The 26,486-nt window shown below is 42.3% G+C and overlaps 1 protein-coding gene across 2 annotated transcripts in view; it reads left to right on the top strand.

Moving 5' to 3' along the window:
• Positions 1–26,486, top strand: part of DHX35 (DEAH-box helicase 35) — a gene marked incomplete at its 5' end in the record, with an annotated part of 70,454 nt that overhangs the window by 13,730 nt on the left and 30,238 nt on the right. Inside the window, 8 exons of one of the 2 annotated variants that reach the window (XM_082857024.1) lie at positions 2,166–2,243; positions 7,802–7,906; positions 11,344–11,405; positions 12,255–12,324; positions 14,234–14,293; positions 22,139–22,251; positions 23,206–23,302; positions 24,187–24,345. In XM_082857024.1, coding sequence (XP_082713150.1) covers positions 2,166–2,243; positions 7,802–7,906; positions 11,344–11,405; positions 12,255–12,324; positions 14,234–14,293; positions 22,139–22,251; positions 23,206–23,302; positions 24,187–24,345 — 744 coding nt within the window. The remainder of the gene's footprint in view (positions 1–2,165; positions 2,244–7,801; positions 7,907–11,343; positions 11,406–12,254; positions 12,325–14,233; positions 14,294–22,138; positions 22,252–23,205; positions 23,303–24,186; positions 24,346–26,486) is intronic. The other variant, XM_082857023.1, reaches the window with a different exon arrangement.

Genomic DNA, 26,486 nt, shown 5'->3' on the forward strand with positions numbered 1-26,486 from the left:
TATCAAGAGGGTTGACATGGTGGTCTTACCACTGGTGAGGATAATTTGATCACTTTGTTAAGGTGCCAGGTTTCATCTGTAAAGTTACTGTCTTTCCCTTTGTAGTTGATAAATATCTTGGAGGAGATATTTTTAGACTGCAAATAATCTGCTTTTCAAACTATCACCTACTAATTTTAGCATCCCTCCGTAGATCTTGTCTGCAGCAGTTACTCAGGTGTTTCTCTAATGAAGGATTTTCTCTATTCCTATTTCCTTTTACATTTATTAAATGGAATCTTCTGTAAGGAAGAACTGTTCTTTCTCCCTCACTTATTTATTTATTCAATTATTTATGTGTATCGGTATGGATTCATGGATATTTATTTTATTCTATGGGTTAAAATCCAATACTACCATTATTTTGTTGGTCAGAATGGTCCAGCTTTGGTCATTAGGAGCTCCTTCAGTTTGGCTCCTGTGTTCTTTCTAAAAGCCTCCATTCATTTGTTTTGAACACTTCCTTACTTTTTAATAACACAGACTGTGTCAGGCTTGTCTTATGTTTTTCCTGCACTAGCCTTGGGATCAACCGCTTCTCCAAGGAGCCCTGGTTCCTTTTACTGGAGAATGGTGTTTAAAAATCAAGATTTGGGTGCTAGGGTGCTCATTGTTACTGAGGTGTCATTGCTATAAGTCTCAGTGGGCAGATTTAGGAAATATATATGAATACTAAACCCCTACATAATCCCACTGATATATCTGTATCAATCTGTATATATATTAAAAATCATGAATTTATGCTGATACTTCGTTGATTCCAATCCCACATCATAGGGCTCATCTAAAGGACCCATAAAATAGCTTCAGAATTCCTAACCCATACCCCTAACATTTACTAAGTAGATTACAGCACTTAGGTACAGTTCTTTCCATCTCTGGCCTTCAGTCAAGATACTGTTTTCAGTTACTTAGGTTGGTTCTTTTCTTCTCCACCCCCTTCACTGTGATCAATTATTCATTTGAAATACAGAAAGGGTCATTTGATAGTGTTTGCATTTCTTTTGGTTTCCCTCCACATCCTGGTTGGTTTTGTATATTTATTTGGGTACTTGAAGAGTACGTGCAACATGATTGTGGTTCTGAGAGTCAGGGCTACACAAAAAGCTCTACTCAAAGCATTGCCCCTCCCTCTTCATCCCTGCTGCCATGTTTTCATTCCTCCCTTTTTCCACCCCTTTCCTACCAATCCTCCGTAGTCAACCATTCTCTTTAGTTTCTAGTTTGTCCTTCCTTTATTTCTTTTGAACAAATGAGCAGATACATGTATGTAACAGCATTTTAAATCTTTTTCTGTTATAGAAGTAATATATATTGATTGTAAAACAATTTAGACATTATGAAAACAGGTAACTCTGATAACCCCTGTTATCCATTTTGGATTTTAAAAAGCATATAATCAAATAAATACATAAGAAATACATAAGATATTAGTATATCTTATGTATATCTTAGTATATCTTAGTATATCTTAGTATATCTTATATATATATATATATATATATCTTAGTATATCTTATCTTATATACATAAGAAATTAGTATATGTGGGAAATAAATACAGAAATAAATCAGATAATATAATCAAATTTAATGTATACTAATAAAATCTAATGGGATATATACATGTATATAAAGTCTGAATTTTTTTTTTTGCAATAACAAATGTTGTTTTATTGGTCTTTTTTAAAAAATCTAATTATTTTTATTTACTCTGACTAAAATATTTTGTATGGTTGATATTTATTGAATTGTCTCTGTGTGTACTTTAAAATTCTTTGTTCTACAGATTTAGCACTGTTCTGAGTGACCCGTGGATGGTTTTTTTATTCCTTGAGACAGCTGCAGTACGGGGAAATTTTGTAAGACTGGGGAGTCAGAATGTTGAATTTATGCCTTAGTTCTTCTGATTATCACTTCTGTTGTGAACTTAATTAAGCACATGACCTAACATTTCAAAACCTCAGATGCCTCATTTGCAAAATAGTTTTTTAAATCTCTGCTGGGAGAAGAACCATCTGTTAATTCTTTTCTCAGTGATTTTAACATAATCCAGGGTCATCTTGGGGGAGATTGTTTCTGGAGAAGTGGTGTCAGGTGTATATTGAAATGTGATTTTATTTGTAGTACCTCGCAGAAGCTGGCTGGACAGCCGAAGGAAGAGTGGTGGGAGTGACCCAGCCCCGAAGAGTGGCTGCTGTTACAGTGAGTTTCTCTTTTGTTGTAAAGACTCTGTGTCTTCTATTTCAGTGACTTTTTCCTTGTTTCCTAAAAGCTGCAAATGAATATGATTTGCAGCTCCTCAAGAATTTAATTCTTCACTTGAAAAAGAACTATGATTATTTTTGTAAAATTGATACCTGTACATTATGAATTTTTATGTAGTAATAAAGTACAGAAGTCAAAACAAAAAAAGTGATTAAAAAAAACAACCAAAACTCAAATCTCACCACCCAGCAAAAACAGTTTGAACATTTGTGAACATCATTTCAAGTTTCTCTTTTATGTTCACATAAAAGTGAATGGTTGGCTGGATGGATAGAAATGATTTTATAAAAATGGGTTCATAGCCATATATTTGCTTTTGTTGAATTTAACAAAAGAGGAAACTGCAGTGAAATAGGAGTAATTACTGAACTTTGGATAAATAATTTTTCACTACAAGAGAATTTATTAAAGCTTGAAAACTAAGAAAAAGGATTACAAAAAGCTTTAGGGTGTTATTTTTGGAACTACGTTATAGGTAGTTGCCTATCACAAGAGTAAATTAGCACACTGATTCTTTCTACCGTTCCTCCCTCCATTTGTGATAAATGCAGTGCTATAATTTTTATTTCAAGATTTATAAATATTCTTTTCTGTAATCATAACTCCCACAGGTATTTAACTTTAGTTTAATAATCACTAATAATTTTCCAAGGTTTTGCCAACTTTGAATTGCTCATTTCACTTTATTTCTTGATTGGCTGAATTTTACATGCCTGAGAATGTTTGATTGTGGTCTTTGTTGATATAAAATTCTTGATTCATCCTCTCTAGGAGCTGTGCAGACACTGCTCCACTGTCTTTTGGCCTGGAGGATCACTGTATAGAAATAGTCTGAGGTCCAGTGGAGTTTTTCCACTCCCTGCCTTCCTGGCCTGCTTTTTCTGCTTGAATGCTTGTAACATGCTTGTTTTTGTACCAGGATATGTCTTGATGCTGATTGTTCTGTCTCATTTTTTATTAAATGTGGAAGAACTTTTAATCTTCAGGCTCAATCTCATTATATCAGGCAGGTTTTCATCCATTATTTCTTGGCACACTTTTCTGTTCCATTTATTTTTTTCCTCTTTTCTAAGAGCACCAATTAAGTGTATATTAGATCCCCTTTGTCTCTTTTTAGTATTTAGCACCCTCTCTGGAATCATCTGTTTTCCAGTTTGTTTTGTGATATTTCTTCAAGCCTGTCCACAATGTTCATGATTGTTTTTAGTCAAATTTATTCTATTTTGATTCCTTTGTATATTTATCTGGGTCTCATAATCACTTCTTTGAATGCTTTTTTGTTTCTTTACTAGCTAGAGAAGTGAATATTTAGAATGGGTGGAGATATTACAATACATTACAAATTTTAAAAGCTGATAATACCACAAACATTTTTTAAAAATCCAGAACATAACATAGTATTTTTATTAATTAGCTGACACATTTCTGTAAATCTTTTTTCCTGCAATTTTTGGCTCTGTCCCCACAGACCACCTCTTCACTTGACAACGATTTCCTATTATCTTCCTTCAGAGAGAGTAGAGCAGTATTTTAATGTTTCTCTAGCATGGGTGATTTAGATTTGCTTTTTATTATTGGTACTGTGGAGAACCTCCTTTGGCTTTGTAGCATTGTGTAAATTTGGGGGACTGTTCTCATATTTGGGAAAAGCCTCTCTGTAACTTCTTGCATGTTCAGGCTGTGAGATTTGGGGGATGTCCACAGATTGGTTTCTGACCTGTACATTTGAGACCTTGTTTCTCCTCAACTGTGCTTTGACTTTGTCTCTTCTTTAAGTTGTTTTAGCTTAAGCTTGTGATTTCTTTGAAACTGGATTTCTTTGGCTGAATTCTACTTCTGTTTCTTTGGGTAATACTTTTGCAATTTTCTTTTTAAACTGCTTTTTTGCTCATGTTCCCTTCTTTCCTTCTTTCTTAGTTGGCTTTAATGCAGTGGGCTGTGTTGGTATTTTTATGATAAGTACTTATCTTTGAGTGGGCTGATTTGCTAGCTGCAGAATTGTGAGGTTGTTCTGGTCTGGCCTCTCACCAAATCTCTTATTGTCCTTTGCTGGTGGGGGATGAGGATGAGAATGTGGTCCAGCACTCCTTAGTGATTTGAGAGGTCTGCAGCTCATGATAAGATTCTTTGGGCTCTCTGATTTGGGATTGATACTTGCGATTGGATTGCCTGCCTTCTCCTTCAACTCCCCCTCTGTGATTCTTTGCTGTCAAAGTGGGTCTCCACTGAGACATTTCCCGTGTCTCCTGGGTCTGAACACACTACTGCTTCTTGTTTTCCTAATACAAGGCTTGTCAGCCCTGCCTTTTAAGGAGGTGACACATTAAGGAAGCCAGCAGCCTGCTCTGGTTGTGAGGAGGCCTGGGCCTCTCTTCTAGATTCAGACCTCACAGTATTTGGCAACTGTGTTTCCTAGTTTATTGTTTGGGCTTGTGCCAGTTTCCTTCTTTCATTGGAGGTACAGGTTTTGGTTGATAATATGTTTTATTTATTTATTTTTTTGTTTTAAATTAGCTCTGAGAGGGAAATGGGGGCAAAGATGCCTTTATTTTGCCATCTCTACCTGGACAAGAAATTAATTCTATTTCCTTGAGATATTTTTACTCCTTATTGAGTTTTAATTATTGTGTAATTCTTTTTCCCCAAAGTTCATTTTAATTGTCTTCAAAGTTAGACATTATTGATAAACATTTCCCAAGTCTTCTGTGTGTGTGTAAAAATGGAGATAACGGTTCGGCAACTAGATTGCAATGTTAGACATAACCTTTTATGTCATGAAAGATGATTCACTTACTTAAAACATTTGAACAATTTTTTCTGTTTGTGGTTTGGAATCCCAGATCTTAATCAATTTGCATTTTTCCTCCAAATTTGTAGCCATGGATAATTTCCATGAAACCACATGCTTTCTCTTAAAGAACAAAGAGTATATAAATTAGCTGTGTAGTATTAATAGAGCTGGCCAGTTTGAAATGCTGCATCTCAGAAAGTACTTTGTGTGCAGACTAAAATCTGAAAACAGTCTCAGAGCTTAAGAACAGATTACACAAGCCATTGCCTGATCTCCGCGAGAGGCAGTTCCTTAATGAGTATGTTCATTGGACTAACATAGTCTGGGTTTGACTTCACGACCAGGCCCTGCCTTGATCTATGATTCAGGACAAGCTCTAAGCCTGTCTTATGTCAGTTTCTTTCTTTGTAAAAAAGAGGGTCTATTTCCCACCTCACGGACTGTGTACATGTTTAATGAGATAAAATTTGTGAAAGCTTGGAGCACAGCACCTGCACCTAGGAGGTGCTCAGTGATTGGTGACTGGTTTTCCTTTTGACCTCCTTTTCCTATATCTGTTTCTATTAAAAAGATATGTTTATCCAGTCTAATTGATGAGGTTATTGGGACTAGAACTTAAACAGTAGAGGTAAAAATCTATTAAAGAGCCAACAGAATATGGCCTTGCAAATGTCCAGTGGTGTGATCATACATGATAAAATTTCTGAAAAGGAATTTGAAGTTAAAATCCATTTTGTAGCAAATATATACAAATAGTGAAATAATAAGAATAAATATGTTTGGCTTCATAAAATGATTATATTTTTATGGAGAGGTTGGTTCATTTATGCTCATTTTTTTGTTTTTCTTTTTCTTTCTTTTTTTTTTTTTTTTGCGGTACGCAGGCCTCTCACTGTTGTGGCCTCTCCCGTTGCAGAGCACAGGCTCCGGACGCGCAGGCCCAGTGGCCATGGCTCACAGGCCCAGCCATGGCATGTGGGATCTTCCCGGACTGGGGCACGAACCTGTGTCCCCTGCATTGGCAGGCGGACTCTCAACCACTGTGCCACCAGGGACGACCCTATGCTCATTCTTATGAGCTGGTTTTGCCCATAAGCTCCAGTATCTCTATGCACACATTCGCTGTTTGTACCATTTTTCAAGATTTATAGTTTAATGTTCTGTAGGGTTGAAATTGAAACAATAACAAAACTGTCCCTGTGAAACCCTGGTTATTGGGAGCTATAACCTCCAGAGGTAGAGCAGTGTAGGATGAATTTCTGGTTTCATAAGATGTTTTGAAAGACTACATGGTGTACATACATCAGCTGCTCGATGACTGATTCTGTCTTGGCCTCTTAGATCTGTAATTTCAAGTCATCTGGCAGAACCACTTCTGATCCTCATCTGCTCTTCAGTTTCTTGAACACCAATGGTCAGATAATGCCCAGTGTGCTAGGCTCGCAGAGCTGCGTGCAGGGAGCCTCTGGGCTCCTTAGCCTGGGGCTGCTGCGGCCCTATGGCTGTAGCTGAAAGCTCTGCCTCAGGACACCTCCTGTGTCAGCTCATGTTCCAAACTCAGGATGCAGGGACTACATGGGAGGTTGCCTTGCCTGTGAAAGGAGGAGACGACATGCATGGGGGTTGGTTGGTGGGTGGGGACCCCAGGAAACTTCCGTAATTTTGTTTCCCTTTGGTTCTTTGTTAGTTAGATAGTTTACATAATGAGCATTAAACTCTCTTTTCTTTCAAGGTAAACTAAGTTATAAGCATTATTGTTCTTCCACTTTTATGTTTATTCAGTATTTCGGATATTTTCTATTAATAAGCTGATAGCCCTTGAATGGCCTTCTGGAGTAGTAGGAGATCTTGCGGTTGGATTCTTTTTTCTCTTTCCTTACCTTCACCTTTTATTTGTCATCTATTGGTAGGTGAAAAATATATCTGTAGTTTATGGTCTTCATAATACATTATGTATTTTGTTTTCTACTTTACTTTATTACATTAACTTGGATCCTTTGTTAATCTTCTCATCTGCCTTTTGAAAAGTTTTCAACCTGCATTCTTGTCTCTATTTCCCCTGTAATAGTTTTGGTAGCTGGGACACTGTTGCAGATTGTTTTAGATTATCTTGCTCTGGAAACGTTATTCTTTCGCTTCCAAAGAGAAATGAACATGCCCAAGTATTGAATTTGATCGTTCTTGTTCCCTTGCCTTCATGGTCCAGTGAAAGTTGTTTTATTTCAAGGTGTAAAGACATGGAAATTTGTCCCTAGTTGGTGTGCTAAAGAAAGCTTTAGGAATAGGGTGAATCTTGAAATTTCTTTTTCCCTTTTTGCTTCACCCACCAGGAAATCTAGAGCTGAATTTGTGGCTCAACTTAAATAACTTAGGCATATCTGTGTTTTAAAAATTTTCTCATTGACTTTGATCTTTTGAATTTTGTCTGTAATTTCTTTGATCCTGATCTGTAACATATTTACATGATTCCATTTTTATTCTTATAAGTTGCCTCAAGTCAGTTATAGAATGAGGTGAGATACATAAAGTTGATAGCTGCGAAGTTTATCACACTAGTTTTCTAATAACCTGCCCCTTCTCTTCTCATTTCCCACTGTGTTCAACATATTATTTAAAAAATAAGTGACCTTTAGATTTTCCGTAGTATGTGCTCTGGGCAGTAATTTCTGTGTCTCTATTTTCAGCATGATCTTTCTTCCCAAAGGTTGCAGGGAGAGTGGCTGAGGAAAGGGGTGCGGTGCTGGGCCACGAGGTGGGCTACTGCATCCGCTTTGATGACTGCACCAACCCACTGGCTACAAGAATTAAGGTGAGGTGCAGAGCTGCTTTTCCTATTGTGAATAAGGAAGATTCTTTGCGGGGAGATAAAAACATGCAGCCATCGGTGCTGACTGAGGCACTGATACTGTGGCAGAAAGTGTATGAGAGCATCCTGGCCCTCAGGGAAGTTAGTCTGCTGGGAGGTGCAGAGCACTTTCCGAGTCCTTGCATTTTAGCCCAGAAAGGACCTTGGAAGTAGAGCTAAGCCCTTGGTTCTCCAGATGAAGAGGTTGAGGACCTGGGAGGTTGAATGACCTACCTGACATTACGTGTGCATTGGTGATGGAACCAGAACTCAAAACTGACCTTTCTCATGTTTGTTTTATTGTTTTCCCACCAATCCACATAGCTCACTAAATATAGAAACTTACCCATAAAAGACTTAAAAACAGGAACAAATATTGGGTGGGCCGAAAGGTTTGTTCGTTTTTTTCCGTAAGATGGCTCTAGTAGCACTTAGTTGTCTTTAACTTCATTCGAGACAATTTTGATAAATTGTATGTGACAGCTGTCATAATCAGTGTGCATTAAAAAGACATCAAAATTGGTGAATTTTTGTGTAGCCATTTTAATATTGAAGATGGAAGGAAAAAAGCAGCACTTTCGGCGTTTTATGCTTTATTATTTCAAGAAAGGTAAAAACGTAAAAAAAAGATTTGTGCAGTGTATGGAGAAGGTGCTGTGACTGATCAAACGTGTCAAAAGTGGTTTGTGAAGTTTCGTGCTGGAGATTTCTTGCTGGACGATGCTCCACAGTTGGGTAGACTGGTTGAAGTTGATAGCGATTAAATTGAAACAATAATTGAGAACAATCAACGTTATACCATGCAGGAGACAGCCGACGTCCCCAAAATATCCAAATCAAGTGCTGAAAGTCATTTGCACCAGCTTGGTTATGTGAATAGCTTTGATGTTTGGGTTCCACATACGTTAAGCAAAAAAACCTTCTTGACCATATTTCCGCATGTGATTCTCTACCTAAATGTAATGAAAATGTTGCATTTTTAAAACAAATTGTGACAGACAATGAAAAGTGGATATTGTACAACAGTGTGGAACGGAAGAGATCATGGGGCAAGCAAAATGAACCACCACCAACCACAACAAAGGCTGGCCTTCATCCAAAGAAGGTGATGTTGTGTATATGGTGGGACTGGAAGGGAGTCCTCTGTTATGAGCTCCTTCCGGAAAACCAAACGATTAATTCCAACAAGTACTGCTCCCAGTTAGACCAACTGAAAGCGGCACGCGATGAAAAGCATCTGGAATTAATCAACAGAAAATACATAATCTTCCATCAGGATACTGCAAGACTGCATGTTTCTTTGATGACCAGGCAAAAACTGTTACAGCTTGGCTGGGAAGTTCTGATTCATCCGCCATATTCACCAGACATTGCACCTTTGGATTTCCATTTATTTCGGTCTTTACAATATTCTTTCTTTTTTAATAAATTTATTTATTTATTTATTTTATTTTTGACTGCATTGGGTCTTGGTTACTAGGTGCGGGCTTTCTCTAGTGGTGAGCGGGGACTACTCTTTTGCGACGCACGGGCTTCTCATTGCAGAGCACGGGCTCTAGGCGTGCAGGCTTCAGTAGTTGTGGCTTGTAGGCTTAGTTGTTCCGCGGCATGTGGGATCTCCCCTGACCAGGGCTAGAACCTGTGTCCCCTGTATTGGCAGGTGGACTCTTAACCACTGCGCCACTAGGGAAGTCCCTACAAAATTCTCTTAATGGAAAACATTTCAGTTCCCTGAAAGACTGTAAAAGGTACCTGGAATAGTTCTTTGCTCGAAAAGATAAAAAGTTTTGGGAAGATGGAATTATGAAGTTGCCTGAAAAATGGCAGAAGGTAGTGGAACAAAACAGTGAATACATTGTTCAATAAAGTTCTTGGTGAAAATGAAAAATATGTCTTTTATTTTTACTAAAAAACCAAAGGCACTTTTTGGCCCACCCAATAGTATAAATTGATAAAGTGTAGAATTCACACATGTTATTGGCACTGATTAGAACTTTCCCATTTTCACATGATAATGGATTTTATATGTGTGTTCTTTGACCTCGTTGCTACTAGTAAAATAATTAGTACCAGTAGTAATCAGTGTAAATCAACTCAGCAGTGTCCACTGTGTATACCACTGTGCGAATCAGAGTCTCCCCAGTACTATAAACAATGAATGAAAATGAATATTGAAGTGAATATTGGTTGTTAGAAACTCAGTTACCTCAGCTTGCAGCAGAGGAAAGCTGAAAATAGATGATCTAAATGTAGTGATTTGTAAAAATGTGGGCCTTGTTTTCTAAGTTTATGTATTTTGTTACCTTTGACATTCATTTTGCTAGGTAAAGGGGTTATTTTTCTATATCATCAAATATATTTACACGAGCTAATTTTTAGATAAGTTTCAGTGGACTGCATAACCAAATGATTCTCTCTAGAGGGTCTTTCCTGAAAAGTTTTGTATTCCATTGGGTAGTAATTTCAGGGCACCCAGTTCTTGACTGGTGGTTTGTCATTGGTGGCAAGTTCTCTTTCACTCCTATGTGTGTATGTGACAGCTCGTATCAGGTCCAAGAAAAATATGATGGAAATGCACCCTGCTTTGAAAAACAAAACAAAAAGTAAAAATACTAAGATACAGTGTGTGAGGGAAATGTTTAACTTTGTTAAAGTACTGAACTGTTTTGGGGTGAGAATAACAGCATCTAGTTGTTACTGCATTTTTCTGAAGCATTTTATAAACATTCATTAAGCTTAAATGATAATAGCTGCCATTCTTGAGCTCTCTCTGTGTGCTAGGGCCTGTGCTAAGCACTGTACATGTACTATCTCACTCAGTTCTCACAGTAACCCTGTGAGGTGGATTCTTTATTCTCTCCATTTTACAAATGAGGAATCAGGCTCAGAGAGGGTAAGTAACATGCCCAAGGTTCACACAGCTAATAAGATGTAGAGCCGAGATTGGAACTCCCAGCAGCCTGACACGATAGCTTGTGTTCCTAACCACAACCCCATCCAGCCTCCCTAAAATAATATCAGATGAAGTTGAGGTTAATAACCTCAAGAGCTGCAAGTCTGTGGTCTTTAGGGATGTTGTAGGAACAGTGATCTCAGACTCACAGCATCCCCCTGGGCAGACACAGGTTTGTCTTCACTGCCTGTTCATCAGCAGCAGTGCCAGTGGTACAGGCTCAGAGCATGAAATTCTGCTAAAAGATTTGCAAGCCCCAGCTGAGGATCCCATCTTCGAAATCTTGTTTGTGAACCATTCCATTGCTTGATAACCAAAACGCTGGGGCATTTTCTCACAGTCCTGGTGGGAATTGTCTTGTACACACACTGGTGATGAGGTTGTATGTGTTTTAGTTGTACTTGAACTTTTTGAATTATTTCTAAACGTTTGTGTTTCTGTGTTTTAGTTTCTGACCGATGGAATGCTGGTCAGGGAAATGATGGTTGATCCATTGTTAACAAAATACAGGTAAATGTGTTTTTCCTGTGATAAGTTTCCTAAAGTTTCAAAAGTACACAAGTAGATTGAGAAGCATTTGTGTTAATAGATGGGATTCGCGACCATGCTCAGCTTTCCCAAAGCTTTTCTCCTTATTTTGGCTGTTACCACCTTTGATGTTCTTTTCAGAATTTACAGTCAAACCTGGGCTCATTAAAATCCCTGTCGTTATTTGAACAGTCTGTTGACTTGTTTTGATCTTGCTGGAGGGTGACTGCAGAGGCACAGCACAGAACCTGGCAGCATTTTGTTGAATGTAATATGCAGAGTCCAAATAATTATTTATACATTCCCTTTCCTTGTGTGTCTGTCCATTGCTCATGGGGTTAAAGTGGTCCCACTCAGGCTCTGTGGTATTCTGGGAAAGGATATCACATTTGACCCACTGGTACACACGTGGCACAGCTGAGACCATGTGCCTCTTCCTGCTGTTTTCTGCAGTTTAACAGCCTTTGGGTGGGTGGGCTGTGTCCCGATTTTTATGTGCTCTGTGGGGTTACATGTTATATTGGAATTTAAAATCATGTATTAGATCCTGTTGGAATCCAGCGTGGGTGGTAATACTCTTTAGAAGTAGCAAAAAATACACCATTTTCTTCACCAAGGTATGTTGATGTCACCATTTTTATTAGCTTAAGAGTTACCTCCTTGTCAAAGAGGAGTTACTTAGCGTTACTTTTGCTACAAGGTGATCGCATGGGGGCTAAATACCCAGCAGTCCCTTTGATGGTCTGAATACCCAGCAGTCCCTTTGATGGTCTGGATGGGCTTGTGCAGTGGTTGGTTTGATGCTTACTGAGATTGTCCCTCTGATTCTAGTGCCATCATGCTGGATGAAGCCCACGAGAGGACCTTGTACACCGACATTGCCATTGGCCTGCTGAAAAAGGTATAGCTTTGCTTTTGTTTTTGTTTTGTTTGTTGTTTGATTAGGAAAGTCATTGTAGCAATTTAGAAAATCCAACAAAATACGGAGGAAAAAAATGAAAATCATCTGTCATCCTGTTCATTCAGAGACAGTCACCGGTAGAATGTTGGTATGTTTCCTTCTCTTCTTTTTTCTTTGTGCATCTTTTTGTGTGTGTACATGCGTCTGTTTTGGCAAAGTGGGGATTGGATTGTATGTTCTAAGTTGTCTCTTGCATATTTTTCTTAACGTTACATCAAGATCATTTTCCTGTGTGATTAAATATTCTGTGAAGACATTATTTTTAGTGGCTACATAATCACATCTCTATCATAAAGTATTTGACTCATCCGTTACTGTTAGGCATTTATATGGCTCCCAGGTTTGAAGTTATTTTAAATAATGTTGCAAGGAGCACCCTTGTAGTTAGATATGTTGCATTTCTGTTTCTTTTCATTCTTTCACTATTTATTATAAAAGATTTCAGGCATACCCCAGGGTAGAGAGAAGGATTTAATGACCCCCATGTGCCCATCATCTGGCTTCAACAGTTATAGCCCACAGCCAATTTTGTTTCAACCTTACCTGCATCCTCTCCTCCCTTCCTGTATTTTCTGGTTGTTTTCTTTGGACAAATTCCCAATCACAGGAGTCTAGAAAGAGGTGATAGAGCATGGACTCTGGCTTCAGACCTGACTCTGCTGAGTTTACTCATCTCTAAAATGGGACAGATACAAGTTTCTCTCTCTGCTGGTTTACTTTCCTATCTGATAGCCACTAGCCTCCTTAGGTTTTAATTAGTTGAAATAGAATAAAATAAAAAATTCAATTCTTTAGTCACACTGGCTATATTCCAAGGGCTCTGTAGCCACATGTAGCTAGTGGCTACTGCACTGGGCAGAACCTCTCTGTCTTTGAAGAGTGTTCTCTTAGAGCTGCCCTATGACATAATTTGTTGTCAGGCTAAACTTAGAAAATGTAAAATTATTAGGATGGTGCCTGACACAGGGCCATAAGTAGACTATGAGGTAACTTTCCCATTGGGAGGATGTCCACAGCTGGGTGAGGGGAAGGTGGGCTGGATTTCAGAGGCCTCTAGCCTCTTTGTGCAGTGTATATACTATACAACTGTACTCAGAGACCCTGGAATAGCACATAATTTAGTATATGCTAGTTGCTGTTGTTATTGTTATTTTCATTATTAATTTATTCCTTGGCCAAAGATTTAGACTTTTTGATACTTATGAGGAATTATCCCACCAGGTTATTGCCTTCTGAGGAATGGTATAACAAGGGGGCCTATTTCACTGAATCTTTGCTAACACTGAAAATAAATCTTTGCCAATGTGATGGATGAAAAAATAATCTCGTTGTTACACGTTTTTGCTATAATTTACTTGATCATTTCTCCTATGCCTCTTGATCATCTGTTTCTTTGAATAACTGTTAGTATCTTTTGTCCATATTTCTACCTTGGTGTTATCATTTATTGTTTGTTTGCTTTTGATGTATTTTTTCATACTTTAACTGTATATACATAGATTCTGACTATCCAGGTGTCAGGAAAAAATGGTTTTACTTCTGGTAAATTCATATTTAGGTTTTAAAGTTCCTTTATACTCTCTATCCATTTTTTTTTTTTTTAGCTTTTTATCTTGGAAAATTTTGTCACTTATGCAGTTAGAAAGAATAGTCTAATGAGCCACCTTTTCACCTATGACTTAACAGTTATCAATTTGTGGTTGGTCTTGTTTCATCTTTAAGCTTCCCCCTCCGCCCCGCAAAAAAGTACACACACTGGATTATTTTGTAATAAATTTCAGATATCAGATTATCTCATCTGTAAGTATCACACTATTATCATTGTCTTTTTTTATGTCTTCTTTTTTAGATTCAGAAAAAGCGAGGGGATCTTCGATTGATTGTGGCTTCAGCCACCTTGGATGCAGAGGTATGAGCATTTCCCCCTCTGGCCCTCTGTCCCTGGTTAGCACTGGGATTGTTGGACATGTTCTTGGGAAGCTACCTGCAGCAAGAGCTTATCTTTGGCAGGATGGCCTACCTTCCTTATGGGGCCATCCGATGTCCTAGATTCCATGTGATCAGAGGAAACTCCTTTTCAGCTTGTGGGTGGAAACTAGCCTGTAGTTAATTGAGTTCACAATTACCTATTTGTCTTGTTTCTCTACATACTATGTTTTCCCCTACACAGGCAATTTCTTTTTATTACTCTAATTAGAGGCTATATTTCTCTTTTTTTTTTTTTTGGCGGTACAAGGGCCTCTCACTGTTGTGGCCTCTCCCATTGCGGAGCACAGGCTCCGGACGCACAGGCTCAGCGGCCATGGCTCACAGGCCTAGCCGCTCCGCGGCACGTGGGATCTTCCCGGATCAGGGCACGAACCCGTGTCCCCTGCATCGGCAGGTGGACTCTCAACCACTGCGCCACCAGGGAAGCCCTATATTTCTTGAATTTATGACTTTAGCATTTATATTGGGGGTACAGCTGTACATATAATAATTTCTGTGCTATATCTTTTTTATGGCTAAGTTTACATTATTTTTCTTTTTTAAAAAAAATTTTAATTGAAGTATAATTGATTTACAATGTTGTGTTAATTTCTCTTTTTTAAGGATTTTTAAAAAATAAATTATTTATGTATTTGTTTTTGGCTGCATTGGGTCCTTGCCGCTGCACGTCTAGCCATGGTGAGCAGGGGCCACTCCTCGCTGTGGCATGTGGGCCCCTCACCGCGGTGGCCTCTCTCGTTGCAGAGCAAAGGCTCCAGGCGCGCAGGTTTCAGTAGTTGTGGCAGGCGGGCTCGATAGTTGTGGCTCACGGGCTTCAGAGCACAGGCTCAGCAATTGTGGTCCACGGGCCTAGTTGCTCCACGGCACGTGGGATCCTCCTGGACCAGGGCTCGAACCTGTGTCCCCAGCATTGGCCAGCAGATTCCCAACCACTGCGCCACCAGGGAAGCCCCTGTTGTGTTAATTTCTGCTGTACAGCAAAGTGATTCAGTTATACATAAAAAATATATATATTCTTTTTAATATTATTTCCCATTATGGTTTATCATGGGATATTGAATATAGTTCTCTGTGCTATGCAGTAGGTCCTTGTTGTTTATCCATTCTTTTTTTTTTAAATAAATGTATTTATTTATTTATTTATTTTTGGCTGCATTGGGTCTTCATTGCTGCGTGCAGGCTTTCTCTAGTTGCAGCAAGCAGGGGCTACTCTTCCTTGCAATGCGCGGGCTTCTCATTGCGGTGGCTTCTCTTGTGGAGCACGGGCTCTAGGCACGTGGGCTTCAGTAGTTGTGGCACATGGGCTCAGTAGTTGTGGCTTGCAGGCTCTAGAGCACAGGCTCAGTAGTTGTGGTGCACAGGCTTAGTTGCTCTGCAACATGTGGGATCTTCCTGGACCAGGGCTCGAACCCATGTGTCCTGCATTGGCAGGCGGTGTTTATCCATTCTATATATAAAAATGTATATCTGCTAACCCCAACCTCCCACTCCATCCTCCTCAAACCACCACCCCCCCTTATTTTTCTCTTAATGACTAATATTTTAGTCCAGACAGCAGTTCAGTTCAACACATAATTTTGACCACTTGCTACACACACACACACACACACACACACACACACACACACACACACACACACACACACACACACACACACACACACACACACACACACACAGAAGCACAGTTCTGGCTACAGGTGATTCATACACTCCCTGACTTCTCCGGGAAGCAGACACATAAATAGATATTTGCAGTTCAGTTTGTTCAAGGTGCTGAGACAGCCAAGGAGGGGGTGCTCACTCTCTAGTCATCTGGGGGATGTCCAGAAGCTTTCGCGGAGGAGGGACATCCCACCTGGGTTGGAAAGATGCACAGAAGTTCACCAGATGGGCAGGGGTGGGGAAGTGGGGAAGTGCATCCTAAACATGCACAGAAACCACAGGGGCATGAAAGCATGTGTTCAGGCGGCTGTGAGTCAAGTATAGGTGGGAGCCATACCTCGCCCGTGGTCCCCTGCGGGGGGTGAGGTGCCCCCCGTCGCCTCTCTGTCTCCTTCCAGCTTCTTCAGTGCTCCTTATACTCCTGCCTCCCCTTACTGTTCCAGAAAAACCTAAGCATGCTTCTGTTCTTGGTGGGGGGGAGCCCTCTTTCTAGACCACTCTGACCCCAGACGTTCTCGTGGCTTTGCACTCATTTCATTCCAGTCTTGATCAGATATTAGCTCCCAGAGAGCCTTTCTTGACCACTGTCTAAAACGGTGTCCCTGTCGCGCTCCATTCTCTTACTCTCCTCGTCTTTTCTGTTTAGCGCTTCTCACTAGCTAACATATGCATATCTGGGTGTTTGTTTATTGTATGTCTCCCATCACTGAAATGTAAGCACCGTGAAGACTGGGACTCTGACTGTCTTACTCTGTGTTATCCCTTTCATCTAGAACAGTGTCTGGTACAACAGAGCAGGGACTTGGGGTTGAATGAATCTTAGTTGAATGGAAAGCGATGGGAGATTCAAATGGAGAGGCTGGTAGGGGTCAGATGATGGGAGGCCTTACAGGCCACGTGCAGGAGGGAGGACTCGCCCTGCTGGTCAGGAGCCCCAGCAGAGTGTGAGGCATAGCAGCGACTTGATCGCATTTGGGTTCTAGAAAGATCACTCTGGGTGCTGTGTAGAAGAGATAAGAACAGATGTGGCGATCCCAGTCGGGAGGGCAGTTCTGTAGTGCAGCTGAGATGAAGAGGGCCTGGCTCTTGGTATCCCTGTGGCTTCCGGGATGCAGAACAACTTGGAGAAGAAGCTCAGCATGGCTGACAGAGGCGCCTGCATGTGCCCTGGCTGGTTTCTGGGACCTTCTCACGGATTGTAGGAGCCTGTTGTCTTAGGTCTGCCCACCTTAACTCTTGGGTTAAAGCTCTCTGTTGCCCTCTTTAATAATTCTTACGCCCTTTACCCATGATACTGGCTGGAATGCTATTTTGAAGGCTGCACCTGACCTCATCTCCTGTTGTCTCCTCCATGACCAAGTTGCCCAGAACATCTTCTCTATTTTACCCCTTATGTTCGTCACCACCCCCCTTTAAAAATTATTCCCAATAGTTTTTTTTTTTTTTGCAGTACGCGGGCCTCTCACTGTTGTGGCCTCTCCCGTTGCGGAGCAACAGGCTCCGGATGCGCAGGCCCAGTGGCCATGGCTCACGGGCCCAGCCACTCCGCGGCATGTGGGATCTTCCCGGACCAGGGCACAAACCCGTGTCCCCTGCATCGGCAGGCGGACTCTCAACCACTGCGCCACCAGGGAAGCCCCCAATAGTTTTTATTGTGCTCGAAATCTATAACATCCAAGCCTTTTCTTAGAATTATTGTTAATACTTATTTCTTGCTTACTTGTTTTTTGCCTTTCATTGTCTTTGGTGTGGCATGGAGATTTAAAAACATAGCTTCTTTCTTTTCTGCCTACTATAGTTGATAGAGACGGACTTCCTGGAAGTGATTTTTTTAGGTGGGAAAGTGGAGTGTAGGAGTTGTGTCACACCTTGAGTGCGCTAGCATGCAGGGGTTGCTGGGATGTCAGCAGCATTCACGGGGTCCTTGGGTGGGCTTAGGCCGTCCTTTTCTTCATCCCTTCCTGGCTCGGCCAGTGAAGGGGAGTGAGGTCTGTGTGTGAGTGAGGGGGGACCCAGGTGGGTGTGAGTACACGTGGGGTGTGGAATGTGTTCCCAGGTGAGAGAGAGCGAGGAAGAGGAAGGAATGGGCTGAAGTGGACGAGAGAGGAAGAGTGTGTGGGCGTGGGAGTGGGATAGGGCGTGGCTCAGGTAACATTTTGCCCTAGAGGCCCAGGGGGACCAGAACTCATCCCCGGTCCCCCAGCTGCTGGATCTGTGGGCGACAGAATCATTCCAAACTCCACTGCCTGGAGGGATAGATACCACCCGCTCTGGTTTCACTCAGGGTCTGGGGTGGCCCAGCCTGCCGGTGAGGACACCAGTGATGGTGGCTGGGAGGCAGAGGAGGCAAGCGGAGTTTGACGGGAGCTGATCAAATAGTCGCCTTGATTGGTTTAGCTGTTTGTAAGCCTAAATAAGTCAGCAATTACAGAATATGACCGGGTATAATTACGGAGTATTTATTGACCATTGTATCACATGGTGTTGTTTTTCTTTTGTTGGCTTCCATTCACACGGCAGAAAGTATGATCACTGACAGCTCCCACAGTTTTTTGTCACAGGTCCAACTTGAAGAGAGAATAATTTCTCTTTCCAGATTCCTGAAGAAGGAATTTGGGGTCTGCTGGGGTCAGGAATCCACTTGGGACCATTCTGCATGGGCCAGGGGTGGGCAGGTCATGTCGGCGTGGCTGTTGGGGTCCAGTCCTGTGGGTCAGATGAGAGCCGCTGCCAGGAGGAAGCTGGTGAGCTGGGAAGGCAGTGCACCAGACGTCCACACCGTTTATGTTCCATTTCATAGACGAGCCTCTTCCTCTATGTCATTTTATGTTTCTCACCATGTGTGTGTGTCAGTGTGATCCATGTCTTTGAAACTTGACTTAAACTCTTGTTTTCTAGGTGGTTGAACCCACTTCACTCCTCCGGGTCCTTCATTCTGCCTCAAGATGCGTACACTGTTGATACTATATTTATTTGCTTTCTAATCCATATTTTATATTTCCAAATAGAGATAAAAGATAAAGATCTTAAGGATAAAAGTCTCATGCCTTCTCACTTAATGCTGAGTTTGATTTCTTGAAAGAGCAGCTCCCTGTCTTTACCCCTCAGCACCACAGACTCCTTAACAGAAGGTGTGGCCATCTGCACTCTCACACCAGTGTTAAGCCTTCAGCCTCTTCCCTGTTCTGCTTGCCTTTTTGGCCCAAAAAGCCTGTCTGCCAAGCCTTTTTTTGTTTGTTTGTTTTTGTTTTTGTTTTTTTGGCGGTACGCGGGCCTCACTGCTGTGGCCTCTCCCATTGCGGAGCACAGGCTCCGGACGCACAGGCTCAGCGGCCATGGCTCACCGGCCCAGCCGCTCCGCGACGTGTGGGATCTTCCCGGACCGGGGCACGAACCCATGTCCCCTGCATCGGCAGGCGGACTCTCAACCACTGCGCCACCAGGGAAGCCCTGCCAAGCCTTTTTTAAAATCTTCCCCCTCCGCCTGCAGCCTCTGGGGCTCCACCTTCTCCTCTTGCTCCGCCTCCTAGATGGCTTCCCCAGGCTCCTTTGCTGGCTGCTCTTCCTTCGCCAGGCTGTTCTCCTTCGTGGCCCCTGGTTCAGTGGATTCTCCCACTTCTGGCCTCTTAACTGGGCTCCTTCGCTCCAGCCTGGGCTGCCAGCAGCAGGCTAGCCACAGACCATGAAACTCATGGACCCACGACTCCTACAAACTTGTGGCTCTCAGCAGCTCTCCGGCAGTCCCTTTCTCGCTGTCGTAGTCATTTTGGCTCAGGACATTCATTGCTTTAGGAAGTTGCTTCTTCTGTGTTTTTTTTGTGTGTGTGTGTGTTGTTTTTTTTTTTTAGCTTTAGGAAGTTTTTACCCCTCATTGAGTAAGAAGTAATTCCATCGTCCCCGGCATGCATGTGTGCCCTCACACTCACAATGGCCAGGTCCCATCTGTCACACTTCTGGAATGCATTGCTTTCACACTGCCCCCGTTCATGCTTTCATTCTTTGTCCTCTGAGCTGTTGTAATAGCTTCCTTAACTAGTCGGCTGGGCTTTAACCTCTGATCACCCCTGCCCTTCTCCAGAATGGCCTCCAGAGCCCGGGATGCAGAACAGGTCTGATCACCTCACACCCATCTTCGCTGCCCTTGTCTTGCCCATCTAATAAAGTACCTGTGCAGTATGACATTTGGACCACTGCAGAATGATCACTACGATCACTTACTGAGTACTGTTCGAGGCCAGACCTGTGCCAAGTGCAGTCAGACACACTTTATAGGAGCAACAGCCTTGCAGGGTGTAGAGAGCAGTTCATCCATTTTGTCAATGAGACAACCAACTCAGACATGAGATGGGCCTGCCCTAGACCTTGAGCTGTCTCCTCCATCAGGGACCACTTTATATCTTAGTCTACACTCTGCTGTCATCCTAGGAAGGGGGTACCTCTTCTCCTTCCTAGCTAGTAATAATCATCCTCAGACTTAGCCCGGGGATACTGCTGCCTCCAGGGGAGACTGCTGCCTCCAGGAAGCCCTCCCTACAGCCAGTCATTATTGGCCTTTCTTTCTCCCCAAATTGTAACTCGCAGCTCTTTTCTGGTCATCCAGTCATTGGGCCTCGGTTTATGTTATGATTGGTCCTTTGCACGCCTTCCTCCCTGGCTTATTCACTCTTTGGGGGAGTGGGATGGAGTCTCTTCTCCCTTGTTTGTGCATCACTTGTAGTGTGCCCATGCTCTGCACACCACAGGACACAGGAAGGCTGAAGTCGCTTGCAGAGAATTTACCCGAAAGAAGCGTGGAGAGTGGTGCGTGTGGTTCTTTATAGCACAGCGCAGTTCTTTTGTTGGCCTGAGGCTTGTTTTCTTATGCCTGTGCAAACACGACTTTGAGGTTAACATGTAGCATCCAGCTATTTTGTAGTTCAATCCAGTGGTCTCTTCTAGAAGTGCTCCTCCAAGCCCTTACACATTGCGCTCGATGCAGGTCCTCAGGGCACCCCTGGGCTCCCAGTTTCCAGGAGCGGGCGTGGGTGTATTTAGGGAAGATACCTGGGAACTAAAGAAGACAGGCCTTGTGATCACATGGCCAGGCCTCCTAGGAGAAGAGAAAGTGATGCTGGGCCAGGCCTCAGGGGATCGGGAAGGTCACTGAGAGTCAGATAATGGTGTGCTCCACCTTACAGGATGTCTGTGCCCCTGCAGCTAGATAGCAGCACCCCTCCAGCACTCTGTGTCCTGCCGGCTTGGTCACTCGGTTCTTCTTGGTCTCAACTTCTCTGTGTGCCTTGGGTCACATGCCCCAAGAGGGCATCTTTGGTGGAGTCTCCCTCCCCCATCGTTGGCCAGTGCTCTCACGTCAGGCCTCCCTATAGACTGCAGGTCTGGTGGTCAAGTGCCATTGAAGAGGACGTGGCCACCTATTCAGGAGGAATTGCCAAGAGCCACTCTTCTCGACAGGGTCCTGTGGGAGCATCGGAGAAGTGAATGCTTGCCAACCTGCCCCATACAAAGTGTTGTGCTTCTTCCTGTGGGGCATATAAAGATGGAGAGGACTCTGTCCCTGTACATATAGAGTACATGCAGATCTGTAACTGTGCTACCAGGGACACATCTACTGTTCATAGACGTATACGCTTCCTTTATACACTGATAACTTGTGTGATCAGAGCTGTGCTTTCCAGATCAGAGCTACACATCAACCTGATTTAATCCTTATTTAACTTGAGTTACACCTTCTGACCTAATTTTCTGTTAAATAAAATATGGGGGTTGGGGGGGATGGGTGTGGGTGGGTTAAGATCAATAGCACAGCTGCATGTTGACTCAGATGCACTGCTGAATGCAGTTTGAAAACCTAACTTTTATCATTTCTATCAAGTCTTCGGTAAAGAGTCTGTTCATTGAAATGTGATTCTCCAAAATTGCAATAATAAAAATATGATTTTTAATAATTATTTTGTAACCCCTAGTCTGTATTATATATATCCAATCCCTACTCCCCACCCCCTGCTCTGCCAGTTTTATATTGTTTTCTTTCTTTCCATGAGTTACTATGAACTGTTTTTTTTTGAGAGGAGTGAAGAATTGATTTTTTTTTTTCTTTTAGAAATTTTGGGATTTCTTTAATCAAAATGACACCAGTGACCCAACCAGGGATACGTGCGTGATCCTTACAGTGGAAGGGCGAACATTTCCAGTGGATATCTTTTATCTACAAAGGTTTGATGATCCTTGCATTTTTAATGAGGGCGATTAGAAAACTAGGCCTGTTCTGTGGGAGGAGAAGCAATTGCATCTGCTTGAGGCTCTGAGGGCGAGGTGCCAGACTGCTGAGGAGGGGCGGGCGTGTTTTGCACCTCCCATCATTGATAGGGTGTTGTGGAACCCTGCTCAGTATCACTGCTGGATTTAGTTTAAACTCTCCATACTGATGTGCAGGTTTCTCTGACTCTGTGGTCCCTGGGCTCAGCTGGAAAGAGCAAAATGGTAACAGTGTCGCAGGGAGGAGGGTTCTATAGTTGTCAGAACTGGGCTTTACAAGACTGTCTGTCAGCTTGGGCAGTATTAGTGATTTGAATCATTTGGTTCTCAGCTCTTTACATCTTAGCAAGAAGGCCTGGTTGCCATTTTTGGGAGGAGCCTCCTTGGACAGGAAGGAGTCATCCTAATTCCTACCTCTAGTCACTGGACAGACAAAGACCAGGAGCCTGGGCCAGTGGCAGATGAATCCAGAGAGTTGTGGGCTTGACTTCTGAGTGATTCTAGAGGGACAGGACACCCATTAGCACCTGTCAGACATGCTGCCAGTGGTCAGGAGGGGAAATAGAGTGTGGGATTCAGCACTGGGACCATAGATCCAGTTTCCCTGGCCAGGCATCCTTGCATGCTAAAGATAGGACATCTATTTGCATGGGTTTATTGCTTTTATGTCTCTGCAAATAAAGCCAAAAATCATAGTTTACATGTAATTATGGATTGTTTTTGAACGTCGCATTTAAAAAAAGAAAAAAAAAGAATGAATGTTTATTTTATCAATAATTATTCATATATTGATTACCTTCTGGGCAGGCCCAAACTAACTTTCACGAGGCTTCGCTGCCAGATTACTAGAGTAATTGATCTATAATTAATGAGCATATTCTAGTGATGAATTTATCTCACACATCTTTTCAGTCCTGTTCCAGATTATATCAAATCAACTGTAGAAACTGTGATGAAAATTCACCAGACAGAGGGAGATGGAGACATATTAGCATTTCTCACTGGCCAGGTAATTCCATCCGACCTTTTCTCTGTGGTGAACAGACACGTTAAGGCAGCACCAGAATTTATACGGAGGCCTGTTACTTTACGTAGCCCCTGATTTCATGTTTTATTGTATTTTGTGGTTACTTGATTGCATAAATAATTGTATAGTTTGATGTCATTCATCTATTAACTCAATTGCCAGAGAGTCATTACTTCCTGCCTCTTCTGTCTGCAGAGGGTTAAATGTATTTTAAATTTATTAGCTAATTCCAGAGTAAATTAGAGAGTTCAGTGGGCCATTTTGATACCAGAATTGAATACTGTATGCGGTACATTTTGTGCATCCTTGTTGTTGCTGCAGCCCCTTTTCCCAATGATACCTTTGCAGCTCATCCTGGAGGGGTCAAGTAGGCACATCACTGGAAAAACAACTGAACAAGCCCAACTGCTCACTCAAGGTTGTAGCTCTGTTCAGAACTACCTTCTAGTTGTAATCATTTCCACTGTCAAACGTTTTCCGTGGCTCAGTAATCTTTTCTACGGAAAGCTTGTAGTGATTCTGTATGCCACAGCTTGTCATACGTATGCCACGCTGTTTGCCACAGAGCATAAAAAAAAAACTCAGTAAAAGTCATAGTTTTGGTATATCAGGAATTCTTCTATTGGCTGCAGATAGTGTAGATTTCAGTGATTAACCTGACAGTTGCAAATTTTCACCCCCATTGGCACCATTGTTCGGTAGCATTTGATTAAATACCACCCCAGCGTGGAACTTGATGGCTCTGACAGTCATGAATCTGACCACATTTAAAATCCTCATCCCAACTTTCATTTTCTTGCAGTATGATAAAATGGCATGCTTCAAATTGATCTCATTTTCTTTGGTTCCTGGTTCGACGATTTTAGGAAGAGGTAGAAACTGTTGTGTCTATGCTGATTGAGCAGGCTCGAGCACTGGGTCGGACTGGGATGAAGAGACACCTCCGGGTTCTCCCCATGTATGCGGGACTGCCTTCCTTTGAGCAAATGAAAGTGTTTGAAAGGGTGTCACGCACTGTCAGAAAGGTGAGACTAACCCGAGGACCAAGGAGTATAATCACGTTGGTGCTCCTTTGCTATCCACTAGAAAGATTTATTTTATTTTATTAAAAAAATTTTTTTTATTGAAGTAGAGTTGATTTACAATGTTGTGCCAGTCTCTGCTGTAACAGCGAAGTGACTCAGCCACACACATACTTACATTCTTTTTTACATTCTTTTCCATTATGGTTTATCCCAGGAGACTGGATATAGTTCCCTGTGCTATGCATTAGGACCTTGTTGTTTATCCCTTCTAAATGTAATAGTTTGTATCTACCAACCCCAAACTCCCAGTCCATCCCTCTCCCTCCCCCCACCCCCTTGGCAACCACAAGTCTGTTCTCTCTGTCTATGAGTCTGTTTCTGTTTTGTAGGTAGGTTCATTTGTGCCATATTTTAGATTCCACATATAAGTGATATCATACGGTATTTGTCTTTCTGACTGACTTCACTTAGTATGATAATCTCAAGTTGCATCCATGTTGCTGCAGATGGCATTATTTCACTCTTTTTTTATGGCTGAGTAGTATTCCATTGTATATATGTACCACATCTTCTTTATTCATACATCTGTCGATGGACATTTAGGTTGTTTCCATGGTTTGGCTGTTGTGAACAGTGCTGCTGTGAACATAGGGGTGCATGTGTCTTTTTGAATTACAGTTTTGTCCAGGTATGTGGAAAGATTTATTTTAAATTGAAGTAAAATTTGCTAAATAGGAAGGTGTCTTTAAGAACTTAAAGTCCATGTTTCTGTTCAGCAGATCTAAAAGCGCACAGTAAATAATGTGTTGCAAAGATTTCTAAACCTGCCCCACAGAAGGTTTAGTAATTATCAGAGTAGGTGACTTCTCTTTGCTTCTTTTCTTCCTGCCTAATCTTTCCCCTTCTGGTTTAAAGGACTGTCTTGGTGGATCCTGATCGGTCAAGAACACTAGATTAGTGTCTACAGAATGGTTTCTAAACCATTTGTTTGAAGCATCAGTTTTCCTGTAGAGCCAAGTTTGAGTCAGTTAATTCAAGGTGTGGCTTAAACATCCTTGGCCTTGAAATTGGGGTGGGGAAGGGTGTGGTGAGAAGCATGGGTTTAAAGGAGCCAGTAGGCAGCCAGTCTGCCTCCTGTTCATCGCCTCCCTGGGCCTTGCTCTGTTTTCCCTTCCGTCAGATGAGGAAGGTACAGAGCTGGCCCGAAGTCAGCTTAGAGTAGCTCTTTATCAGCAGGTGGCAGAGAACACAGTAAGTGAGGGATGACAGGTCTGAGGATCCCCTCCCAACTTCAGGCCACTTGCAAGAGGGCACCCTGCCTCCTGGCCATTGGGACGGAGCAGCTCAAGTCTGTCCAGTCAAACGTGACCTGCAGCCAACTAGTCAGGAGGTCTGGGTTACCGTGTGCCGTGGGATGAGTTACTCAACCCTGAGGCCCAGTTTTCTCAGCTGTAAAGCATGAATAGCAGTAACTTTTAGATAGATGGTTTTATAGCATAAAATCCTGACTCTAGTATGTAAAAATAGTAGGAAGGGGCTTCCCTGGTGGCGCAGTGGTTGAGAGTCCGCCTGCTGATGCAGGGGACACGGGTTTGTGCTCCGGTCCGGGAAGATCCCACATGCCGCGGAGCGGCTGGGCCCGTGAGCCATGGCCTCTGAGCCTGTGCGTCCGGAGCCTGTGCTCCGCAACGGGAGAGGCCACAACAGTGAGAGGCCCGCGTACAGCAAAAAAAAAAAAATGGTAGGAAGATGTTTTATAAAACGATCGATGTAAAAGTGCCCGAAAAAAGTTCTAAGTGCTATCTGTACATGTCTCCTGCTGCTTCATACCTTCCAGGGGCAGCGCCCAGTGCCCTTAGAATAAAATGCAAACCCCTCACGTGGCCCAGGGACTGCGCATGATCTGGTCCCTGCCTCCCTCCTAAGTTCGTCTTGTATTTATTTACTCTGGTCTCTGGCTGCATAGGCTGTTTCTGCTTCCTCTGCCTGGATCCCTGTAGGGCTGGCTGCTGCTTATTACTCAGGTCTTAGCCCAAAATCTTCTTTTAGAGAGGTTTTCCCTGGCCATCTAACCTGAAGTAGCACTCCATTATTATAATATATGATGTATACATTGAATGCTACATAATATTAGAGTATTA

Source organism: Leucopleurus acutus (genome assembly GCF_964270905.1).
Source record: "Leucopleurus acutus genome assembly, chromosome: 16".
Lineage (NCBI taxonomy): Eukaryota > Metazoa > Chordata > Mammalia > Artiodactyla > Delphinidae > Leucopleurus > Leucopleurus acutus.